General features: G+C 39.7%; 1 protein-coding gene across 7 annotated transcripts in view; it reads right to left on the bottom strand.

Moving 5' to 3' along the window:
• Positions 1-12670, bottom strand: part of ESR2 (estrogen receptor 2) — a 91761-nt gene that overhangs the window by 28964 nt on the left and 50127 nt on the right. For 5 of the 7 annotated variants that reach the window (XM_068947329.1, XM_068947330.1, XM_068947331.1 and 2 more), the window contains one exon: positions 3465-3941. In XM_068947329.1, coding sequence (XP_068803430.1) covers positions 3465-3898 — 434 coding nt within the window. In that variant the 5' untranslated portion in view covers positions 3899-3941. Of the gene's footprint in view, positions 1-3464; positions 3942-6939; positions 7611-12670 lie in introns of those variants that run through there. The other 2 variants (XR_011141691.1, XM_009675597.2) reach the window with 2 other exon arrangements.

The following is a 12670-nucleotide window of genomic DNA, read 5'->3' as shown; positions in this document are numbered from 1 at the left end:
AAATTTTATCACTTCTTAATACTCTTTCCTCCCTCCCACGCACCACTGGCTCACTGAGGGCCTGCAGATGATTCGGTCCCATACAAACGCAAGCTGCACAGTGACGAAGGCTGCGTCTGAGGAGCCCCCGCTCTCTGTGTTCGCCAGCGCAGCAAGTCACAGGAGAGTCTCACAGATTCAGGTCGCCTGCAGAAAAACGCAGCAACTCTTTTCCTCCCTCTCCCAGAATGCGTGCACGATGCTGGGCAACCAAAAAAAAAAAAAAAACCTCAACTGAACAACATTTTTCAGCCATTACCTTCCTGATTTTCCGAGAAATTCCCTCCAGCGTAATTTCCAGAAGTGTTAGCACCTCACAACTCTCAATATTTTCATCTCCACAGCACAGGTTCTCTTACAGACGTCAATTAGTATGCTAAAAATCATGTCATAGGTATCTCAAAATTAAGGGACATGGGCTGGCATCTCCATTTGATGATTAAGGAGTTACACAAATTAAGCTAAAACATCATCTCAAAAAGACTTCAAGATACGTTTGAGTGCTCTACAGAATGAGCACATCAAAAACATATATATAGCAGGATAATCCAAATAATTTTGCCTTCAGAGCAGAGTTTAAACAATGTACAAGATACTATCATTTAGGACACACTAAACAATAACACAAATGAACTTACTAAATAACTTCTGATTAAGCAAGCATTGCTGGCCTGTATATCCAAACCTTTATTTATATATTCTACCTGCAGTTACTGTCAGAAACACAAGGAAAATAATAGAAGGGAAGAACAATCAAGTCCCAGAACCATCGCTCTGGCAGCTTCATTAAGGTTTCTTAATACTTTCCGGAAAGTAATACATCTGTCCATTTGGAATCTAAACCTTTCGTTTCTCTAATTAAAAACCTTTTAGTTAGGAGATGAAGACAGAAACCAACTTCAGATTACATGCCAGACTACTCTTAAATAACTTACCCTGTCCAATTCCTTTTCCTTCCAAGTCATTGTAATATAAAAGCAGTGCTTGTGTCCCAGTAAAGTTTATGAGAATATTTCTACTGTCTTCAATAGATACCGGACTCAAAGATTGTGCTAAATTTGCATTATCAACAAATTATTAGCGCTTGGTGTAACCATGGAACTTTATAAATTCCTGTCTACTTTGACAGACAATATGATGCATTTTTCACTAAACTCTTGCAAAATAGCACAATGCTACATAATATTTTCATTTAACAAAGTTAAATAAATTTCTTCTGCACTCCTATAATGAATGCAATTTGTGAGGAAAGGGAATTTACATTCCTTATTTTAAGCTGATCTAAAAGGAGGTCCAAATTACACAGAAATCAGTTTTAGCAAACTGGACCACATACTTTTAGCTAATTTCAACGGAATTTTACACCTGAAATTAAACTCATTTCACAGTGACACTATTTCTTTATTTTTAAAGGTAAAACAATAACCTATGTAACAGATCTAACTATGTACTAATTTTTTTTTTTTAAACTCATCATTCAAACAAAATCCCTTTTCTCGAACTATAACGCTCTGTTTAAAACTACTTACATCCTAAGTCTCTTGCATCCCCCACAACTGTTCCTTTAAGTTTCAATCCAAAGAACTCTTCCTTCAGGGTATAATCTATGAATCCGTGGTGTTACAGTCATAGTTCCCATGGCAATAAATACAACGTTCATGACATTAATTTAAGACCTCACCAAAGTATAAAGCAGAAGAAAACACAGGGCTTTTTCCTTTACAGCCTTATTTCAGTCCAGAGATCCATAATAAGAGAATTACAACTCCTGCTTCTTGTGGTTCAAAGTTAAATTAAATGTCAGTTCTTAAAAATTCTGTACACAAAGGGAGTTACAATGCACTGTCCTGAGAAAACTGAACCACTGAAAAGGTCCAAAGAGGCAGCAGCACTGCAGTTACCTGCTGCTGAAAGATAAAGATGATTCATAAATTTAGATTCCTGTTTTCATTGATTTTTTCCCCTTTAAATTAAGTCATAATCAGCTACAAGGGCAATAGTCCATACGAATCCATACAAATGGCAGAAGGCTATTATTTATATCAACTCCAGAGCCACGGGCTTGGCTTCCCTTCCACACACGCGAGGAGCACGCCTCAGAGCGTCAGACGGGGCACTCCCGCTTTCAGGTTATGTCCAGGTGGACAGCTTAAAACATTAACCTCTAGCGGCTTTTCCAGACCTCTCTATGGTTTGAAACATTATCCAAGTGAGAAGAGTTTGCACGTTAGCCTTATTAATGTTGCATACTGCTCTGGCACACAACATCTGCTTTGAGGAAGCTTGTTGTAAAGCAGTGCTACCCAAATGGCTTCTCTCAATTCACACACCTACACCTAAAGTAGCTTTGCACTGCAGATCTGCCCGTTACTCTCACCTGACTCCAAAGGGAGCCTAGTCAAGTGGCCAGGCTGTAAGATTTGTGCATCCCGCAAGTCTGAGGCAGAGACTTAGATCTCACACCTCATCTGCGTGCAAACAACCTAAGGCCCATCCATTGCAGAAGGAATGTGGGTAGTTTCAAAAATAGCCCAAATCCTTTACGAACAATTGGACTAAACCTGTTTCCAAGATACACTATTATTTTTCACACTGACGGTGACTGCAGCAGTTGAGTAGAGTGTCCTATGAATAAACACACAATTGCTAAAAGAGGAACAGCACCTGCAAGATCGTGCTTTTATGCACAGATCAGCTGTTGAGCTCATGAATGGAGTACATCAGCTGCTACCGGTCATGGTCCTTATGGTATGCAACAGGAGTGAACGTGCAGAATGGGAACGTGTTTTTGCAAATAGTTTCTTTACAGCTAAAAATTTTGCCCAGTGTATTTGCTGTTCACAACAACTTCATAAAGTCAGTCCAGAAGAGCAACGAGAAGGAACATCAGACTTGCAATAACAGCACTCTTTTGAACATGGTACATGCTGTCATGTGAATGGTAGAACTCAAAGAAAAGGTTTTTTTTAAATATTAAGTTCATGAAAAGCCTTCGTAACTATTAGATGCAGTAAAAAAAAAAAAAATCCAGATAAAATGGAATTTAAACAATGTTCCATGAAAAGGGACAAAAAATGATGAACCTTTACTTCTTTCACTCAAAGAACTTGGTTTGCCAGAGCAGGAAAATTCATTTTTATTACACAAACTAGTACCCAGAAGTCCTGAACTTTTACTTATACACAATAATCAATTTTCAAAGTGAAAACATTTATAGTGCTTAGTGTCAGTGTATAGTCCTCCATGGAGCCACTTGAAAAGAAATCCTATTTCAGAAGTAACAAACATTAAATCAGTTCTGTGTTTTGTTTTGTTTTTAGAGAGATCAATGCATGTAAGTCAAACGCAAAAAGAAAAGGCTTAAAAGAACTGAAGAAAATGTAATTAATTTGCAGTGAAGTTTTAAAGAAATGAGTAATTCTCACCTATTCACAGGTAGCACTGCTTCCACTGGTCTTGCTTCACGCCATGGGCTCTTTGGTTGCTCTGCGTACAGAAGCGATGACTGACAGTGCAGTGCCAGTGGGGAGAGATGGCCAGGAGCAGACCACAACACATTAGGGCTTGATGTTTGCCTCACAGATGCACTCTCTGAATCACCAAAATTGCTGGTAACGTTGTAATTCATCATAGCAGGACTGCAGAATGCCATTGCAGAATATTCATGTCTGTTTTCCATGTAAGACGAAGGGATATAAACTGGACTGTGTTCTACTGTCAGCACAGACTGATTACAGCTGTAGGGAACCGGAGAGCCAATACCAGCAGGTGAGCTTTTAATTTCTGTTTTATTGCATCCAATATCTTGAAGTGGCAGCAACTGAGAAAAATCCTTGTGAGAAGATGCACACAGGGACATTTTGAAGCAAGACTGAAGATTATTTGTTGTTTAAATGTTCATCCTGGGGTATTTAGGATACATAAAAAAAAGTTAAATTAAAAGATAATAATGCTCTGTCCTGAGTCTTTTCTGTAAGGAAAAAAAAATTAGTAAAACAAAATATAAAAATACTCTGTGAAAATAGATTTCATACAGAATGCACTTACACAGTCAGTGTTCAAATTTACTGCCTTTAAGAACAGAAAACTTTATTTTTAGGAAAGTTCTAATGATGTAAAGACCACGACACAGATTCTCTTAAAATAAATAAATAAGTACATAAATAAATAAATCCTGTGAAGCCTGAAACAAAGATGCAGGTGACAGCTTGGATCCTAAGCAAAATAGGTCTCTACAGCCACAGTAAAGTTCCTCTGTCCAAGAGGCAAAATTATCCTATGGTCCATAGTTGTAGAGTGAGTGTCCTAAGTTAATCATCACTGCAAAAATTCACCACCTCCTGCTCCCGTTGCAAGCATACTTCTTCAGCCTTACTTACTTCAGCCTTTATTAACACAGATGTGTAATAGGGGGTATTTTGAACACACACACACACACACACACACACACGTCCACTTGTTCCAAAACAAGAACTCCACTGCGCATCCCTCTACACAGAGGAGGAAGAAAGATGCAATGGATGCCAGTAAGCAATGCAGCTTCATCACCGAGAGGCACTGGGATTCAGCACCTCTGAAGAGAGCCATGATAAAAGCAGAGGTCACAGATATGCAGCGGTTTCTGAAGCTGGCAACACAGAACTCTAACGATTCCATAAGGTCAGGAAGTTTTAGAGTTTCCTACCATTCTCCATTCTCATCCTAACTACTCTGCAGTCTTCCTCTTATCTAAATCAACAATGAAAAGAGATCTTAATTTACCCACAGTAAATACTTTCTGCCAGATTTAGGTAGATCCAAATTATTCAAAGGGGGAGGGAGGGGAGGACACCAAAACCATCCTAAGACATTTCCCCTGTCCCGGAGACATTACTTTACAGTGGCATTTAAAAAATTTCGCCTTCATTCTTCACTAGGTGTTTTATCTGAAATTCATTCCAACCTTGATGACAGACATGCATCTTCCTCATAACTTGCAACCCAAAACAACTAAAATATCGCTTGGTTTCCAACAAGTTCCAGCCCCCAGTACTGTTACTGCAGTGCATATTTGCATATAACAGAGAGAGAGAGAGAGAGAGAAAGAGAGAGAACGAGAGAGAGCAAGCAAGCTGGAACTTTCTTTAGATTCTGTTAATGAAACTGAAGATATATGTAGAAATAACCAGGAACTCATTCAAATCATTTCAGGCACTTCAGAGCCAGCTGCTGTTTTTCCCTTTGTGGGAAACAGGAAAATGAGATAGCTCTGCAGCTGCTTCTATCCAGCAATTGTTGCACTGGAAGCCTAGCACAGCCAAAGGAGGAGAAGCTGACCTCGCTTCTAACAGCATCTACACGCTTCATTTGCCCTAGCCACACGGTCTGCAGTCTCCTCTAAGAGAAACCAAGTATCATTCAATTTTCATCGCAAAAGCACTGAAAACTCTACATGTGTTTTCACTCCCATGTTATGGCCATGGGTAGCCCAGTGTAATTTTTGAATATCAGATGATGGAACTAAGAAATGATCTTAAAGACTGTTTTCAGCAGTTACTACTCACAGGCCCAATGATCACACTGTATTCAAAGTGCATTTAAAGCTTCTGTGTAGGTATAAAAGTAGAGATTTCAGAGGCTGCACATATTCAAGGTATGCTTGGACACTGCAGTAGCACCTGGACTGTTTCCACCAGCTAAACCTACCAAGCACTGGCTGTGCTAACTGTGCCCCCTGCTCCCCTCGAAAGGGCGTACGAGGCAGAGTAGATCCAAATCCTCCTGGGAGAAGGACCTGAGCGGCGTTACAACATCATCTCTGCCATAATCAACTAGAGACGTTCTGCTAAAATGCTTTGATAGTTTCTCTAGCAAACAATTGATTATGTAGTTTCCCTGAGACCTTTGGAAAATATGTGCATATATGCTGTATGAGCAGCGAAAACACAGAGCTGTTACTACACAAACCCATGAACTGAAGTTAGCTGAGCTCTAAGTTATGCTTTTGCGGAGAGGTAATCCACTGGACTGGCATGCAGGATAACTGCTTTTTTAGCGGGCTATATTCTCTCCAAAGGAGGACACACATAGCATTTAGAAACATACACAGAAGTTAAGACAAGAAAGAATGAAGTTTGTTTTAGAGGGAGGATTTCATGTGAGTGCAAAAAGTGTCTACAGCCTTCTTCAAAAACAGACTGCTCATGACTCATTTACAAGAGAAGGGACTCCTCCTTCCAGGAGGTCAAAGGAAACTGCACTCATGGTCTTCAGCGGATTGCAATGTAGTACAAAAAAAAGCAGCACTGACTTAAGATAATTAACTTAGGTAGTAGGAACAATTTAACCATAGCAGACTATGGATCTACACAGGCTCATCTCAGCCCCATTCCTTCTACCCAAGACGGTTTAGGATGGGAAGCCCAGACCCTCACAAAGTGAAGTTGCAGAAATTAACCAGAATTGCTCGGAAGGGCCTCAAAACTGACTGCTGGACTATGGAATTGTATGTCTTGAAGAAGCAGTGCAGATCTAGGGAACCAGATTTCAAGATTTAGGGCTACAGAAACAGATAAACTCCACTAATATCGATACCTCAGAAAGAAGCAAGGCCACATGTAAGCGACGGATTGCAATTAAGAGTTGCAACAGGCTAATAATTTTTTCCCATGCCGGTATAACATCCTCCTACTTTAAGCACCATTCATTAAACTAAAGTGAACTCCTACCTGAAACGAACTCCTAAAACGAACAAAGGAGGAATCCATTATTATTAGAATACAGTCTTCTGGGAGACTGCAAATGTTTCAATCCACTGAAGTCAGTTTAGTTCAGGAAGACACTGAATGACTGAAATGCCATAATTAAGTAAATATTCCAAATTAAGTAAACATTTCATCTGATTCCTTGAGTAACACTTACCATTCACAAAGGTAAGACATTAAAGGCAGGGTTCACATCTGTATTGACTCCAATACACAGAGGACGACACCGGTATCCATGATGACGTAGGAACAAAATTGTGATTTTATCAGTGTTCTCCCTCAGAAAATTAGATTTCTGGTCTTTAAACAGCTCTACACATTGAACGCTTTGTATCTTGAGAGTCACCATCCAACACACACCAGATCAAGCACAACAGCTATTTAGATGTCATAGTCAAATAGATACACGGGTAAATAATTAAACCATCTGACCTACCTGAACAAACTCAGATAGATACACTTACATTCAAATGCTGGCTATTACCCATTCCCTGCACCAAGTATCTTTTAAAAAGCCTTGTAGGAAGTAATTAAGAGCCTGCTTGGAAATACAGTAAAATAGCTTCTCCTAGAAAAACGTAACATTCTGCAAAAAAAAAAAGAGTGGATTGACGGATGTTCTCAGTGACCCTCACGTCAACATGAACTACAACATGCTTAAAATTTTCTAGGGAAGTCACATAGTTTGAGCAAATAATTTTTTGCCATAGAGAATTAAGATGACCTTTTTCTCTGCTAGCTTTAAATTAAAGTGTAATCATTCTTCCTTCCATTTTAATAGAAGTGATTCAGCAAGCATACCTTCCAGTACCCCACAACCTAAGCACCTCAGTCATCCTGCAAAGCATTCTATTAATATTCTGCTAGGTTAAACTTTGTGCATCTCACTGCAACAATAAACTGAATCATTTTCTCAAAAACTGATCGTTAAAGGAAAGTCATTCCTGATGCTCAACACAGCACTTGTGCTTCAAGTTTTGTAAAGAACTTATTACTCATTAAACACAGCAATGTCAGATACTGCCAACAAAAGTCATATAAGTAAACAAGTTTATTATTACCTGAGAAGGAGTAGATGCAACAAGTAGAGGATAGATAGGGAAGCACAAGGAAAATAAAGCTTGTCTTTCCAGACCTCAGATGTTGTATCCATTCCTGCAAAATTAACAGCCTGTTCCCAATGAGATCAAAACAGCCTCTGAAGAAAACGCTGCAGATTAAAAGCACAGGGGCACAAATACTTGGAAACACTCAAGTGAAATGAGCACTCTCCTTGGCCTGTCATAACCCTTGTGTTACTGAGGACACTGACAACTTCTGGGTTCATTCTAAACGTTCACAAATATATTTCAGAGGTCTGGTGCATGAGACATATGTGGAGGCACTAACGGAACTGGGTTTGTTCTGTTAGGGGAATAGAAGACTGAAGGAGGGTCTAATTACAGTCTTCCACTGCCTAAAGGGGAGTTAAAAGGAGAAAAAGCCAGACTCTTTACAGAGCGGCACAAAGGACGAGAGATGGCAGTCACAAGTTGTAGCAAGAGAAATTTCAGTTGAATATAAGAAAAAATTCTCCACAGTGAGAGTGGTTAAGTACAGGTACAGGATGCCCAGGAAATCTTTGAAGTTTCAGTCTTCAGAGATATTAAAAACAAGGCCCTGAGCAACCTGACCTACCTTTCAGCAGGAGATTGGACTAACTGCCCTCCAAATATCCCTTCCCACCAGAACTGTTTTTATGGCTACGTTCATCCATTACTAGAGGCCTTCATAATGGGGGAAATTCCGCTTTACTTGTCCTGCAAGGGGTGAAGCATAACAAAGGATTATTAACTACAAGGAGACTGGCAACCTTGTCGACTTTGCTCACGAAAGGAAGAGGTGCGGGCCCTATCCAAAGACAATCAACAGTTAACACTTCAAGGTACATGAAAACAACTGTCTTACATACTCTGCAATGGGATTAGATCACTAGAAGCTTAACTATATATAACTGGAAAAGATTTGCAGACCCCCATTCAAATTGGAGCTAAGACTCATTGTAGTAGTTCAGCCTTTTTTCAATTTGTAGACTCTTAAATGTTATCAGACCTTAGGACAGACTTAAGCTTTCTATGACTTGAGTTACTTATCCACCTTTCATGCGCTTAAAAATCCGTGCACCAAAAATGGAAAGCCACTGTCTTATTCAAGAATACAAATGCAGCCTAAGAGGCTTCAGCTCCTTTACTCTCCGTGCCATTACCTCATCACAGTACAGTGTGGATGCTTAGTACATATTCCATCAAAAAGAATATTTGAATTTCAATGCGAAAATTCTAACACATTTCATTGGAAAAGAAACACCTAGTAAATCTGTTACACAAGTAGCAATTACAGAGGTAAATCCAAGGATTTTGTAATTACAACTCCATCCACAGCACTATCATGCAGAAGACAGTACACAAAACATCACCCTTGCCAAATAAGAACTTATTATTAATTACTGAAAGAAAGTGCAGTTTTGCAAGCTTTAAATCAATAGTATAGGTCAATCTAGTCTCTTCCTATGGTTAACTTGAGTAGCTTCCAGAACCGTACCAAGTCATACAACTAACTCACTACACTTCACATGTTCTTATCTCTGTATCAAAGGAGTTTGTCTGCTTTAGCCCACAGAAACGTTTCTTTCACAACAATAAATACAGGAGGCTACATCTATGCTGATGTGCACCATAATCGGTGTGCAACATTGCATGTCCCAAGGTCCTGGTCTGCCAGTCATCCAGACTGGGAGAAGACCAGCGAACGCTATAGCTCTTCCCACCCTATGCATCCCAGTCTCATCTGATGCAAGAATGCGGTGGAGGCTGACCTACACCGAGGACTCACGCTCTTATAGGGTTGGGATGTGCATCTGTATCCAGCATCTCTGAAGCACACCTGAGTGTCTCAGTGCACACAGATGTTAATTCTTGGTTTCATGGTCACAGCATAGCTCTATGCCAGCAGCAGGGAACGCACTAGTTCCTTGGCTCCAGGAGGAATTAATCCTCCAACCACTTTTCTCTTAACCGGAGTGCCCTAGAACTATCACTATAGCCCACTATGCTTGAGCCATTATGAAAGCCTGCATTGAGCGACATCTTTAATTTATATTACTCAGCTGAGAAACAGAGTAGCCAGCTCAAGCACCTGCCCTCAAAAAGAGCAAGAACATACCGTGAAATAGCCTCATTTTACCCAGTAGGACTTTTACACAATTCGGCAGGTTACTGAATAACTCTCTCTTTTAGTTATTGGCAGGGTGTGGACAGGAACTGGCAGAGGGGCTGAAACCTTTTGAAAGAAGTCAAGTTTTTTGTTTACTCTTGAACAATTCAGCATCTCCTAGCATTAGTCTCTATCCTTAGACTTAATAAATAAATATATCAGGAACTGAACATATCACTGCATTTATGCCCTGTGCCCAGAGCAGCTCCCCCATGCAAGTCCATGAAGATGGATAGCAGGGACACACACTGAACAATGCCAGCAGCAACGCTCTCACGCCAGACAAACGTTAGAGAGGAGAAGGAGGAAAAAAAGTCAATATGTGAAATAAAACAAGCAAATCTGGCATGAGGAATAGAGCAGGAATTTAAGCTTCCTATTCTCTCACAGAGAGAGACTGTCTGTCTTACTTTCTGAGGAAAGTATAGAAGATAGATTCCCTGGCAGCAGTTTTCCATCGCTAGGCATAACCTGTGATGAGAGTAAGCGCCCTGGGCAAATCTTAATTTGGCCAATGGACAATAGAGTCCTAGCTACCCCTCCCTACAACCTGGACCTCCTGGCAACCTATAGGCAACAAGATTAGATAGGTGGGTAGACAAATGGAACACAACACCAAATAACATGAACTGATTTATTTAGCTTTGCAGAAGTTAGGGCTGGAGCACCCTATTACCACCTGAGGATCTGACCTGCCATAGCTCCAAAATATGCTTCCATGGGGTGGCAGTTTCTGTTTGTCATGGGCAGCAGTGAATCCAGGATTTAATATCTCCCAGCTAAGCAGACCTGATGCGCTGTCTATCCCCTCAAGCATGTCATGTTCCAGGCTCCTCAAATGACCTCTTGCTTTACGAGGCCGAGAAGGAACGGTGATAACCAGAGCTGCCTGAGGCATTAGGAAGCCCTCCTTGTAAACATGCTATCAGGGAACTGTTTTTCAGATCTAGGTGACCTGAAGAGTGGAGAAAAGCAGCAGACTGCTTTTTCCTGACAGATCAATGTGGAGTATCCCTTATTCCACTCTCCCCCCACACCAATAAAACCCCCTTATTTACTATGTTCTTTCACATGACCACATTACTGTGCAAATTGCTTATACAGTAAGACACATTTCCATAATAGGTCTGTTTCACTAGCAGTCTTATTAAAGAGCCCAAAGCCTCTTAAACTAACAGCATTTGCCGGCATTGTTTACCAGACAGCCCACTGCATCTGTTCAAAATATGCCACATGCAGAATGCCTTGTCCATCGCAGCCACTTAGGTAGCTTCTAAAGCTCTGGAGTTGAACTGTGTTTTGGGAGACAATCTGCTTCATTTGTGTGAATATTACAGCTAAGTGTATCCAGTTTGCATCTTGCTCTACTCCGTAACCAAACAACACAGCTCAGACATACGGTTGCCTTACCACTCACTGCACAAAGCAAGCTTCGACCTTTTTAATCATAAAATTTGAATAAACAGCTGTTTCTATCCAACATGAAATAAGGTCTTAGCTGCATTTTTGGTTTTAACTATATTTCAGTTTTGTTTCCTTATTAGAATTTCTGTAAAATACTATTTCACTTCTATTCATTTTGCTATGCATCTTCACATTAAGAACAGAAAAGTCAAGACTAAACAATTTTGTCCTTGCAATTTTATTCTAAAATAACGTCTAAAAAAGGCTATTGTAATGTAGTTATTTGATACACAATTCTTCTTACTTAAAAGACTTACAAGTTTATCCACCTGTCTTCAGTAGTGATCCTGATTTATTTACAAACATTTCAATGAGCATTTCATTTTAGTTGTGCCTGTCTGAGAACTTAGCAATTTTGCATTATTTTTTCCCTCATCATCACTCACTCACTCACTCACTCTCTGCAATAACAGAAATCAAGGTATTGCTTATTTGTGACTCTGCAAGCAATGAAACATTGTTATAATGCCATATGGAATCCCAAATCAGATATATTTTAACATTATTCATAGGTAACAAAAGGTATTGGATATATTTTAACCTCAAGGAAAAGAGAGAAGCTGCTTCAGATTTGTCTCATAACTAAACTGGACATAAAAAAAAGCCTTTTACTGCACTCTGGGTAAAATCCTGACTCTGAGTCAGTAAGAATTTTGTTGGCGATTCACACAGGTGGAAGTTTGTCCAATATATTAATCAAGAAACGAAGCTACAAAATTTGAATGGCCTCCTGGTCTTATTAACATGAAATCTGAGGAGTTATTCTGGAACTTCTGTTCTCTGAGCTTCCTATTTCTTGTCCCTGGAGGAATGGGCCAGCAAACTCCATGTGAGTATTTCCTGCTGCTAGCAAAAGCCTGTTGCAGATAACTGAAGAACAGCACAATAATACAGGGATTATAATACCTATTCAGCCCCCTGGAATCATCCCTTTTCACTGTAAGCACTTTTCCATTTGTACTTTCTTGAGAAATCGATACTTAATAACCAGAAATAAAACTACACTAAGTTTATTTGAAGAGACTATATAACAACATGACTTTAGAGTGGTTTTAATTAATAATTTTTTATCCATTTTTTAGAAGAATATCATCATTCACAGACGCTCACAGTGGCCGACATTCATTGAAGGCAATTCTGCAATTGCAACATTTTTAGACTCTCTCTCTAAA

This window comes from Struthio camelus, chromosome 5 (genome assembly GCF_040807025.1).
Source record: "Struthio camelus isolate bStrCam1 chromosome 5, bStrCam1.hap1, whole genome shotgun sequence".
Lineage (NCBI taxonomy): Eukaryota > Metazoa > Chordata > Aves > Struthioniformes > Struthionidae > Struthio > Struthio camelus.
This window is presented reverse-complemented; position numbering and strand designations above follow the sequence as displayed.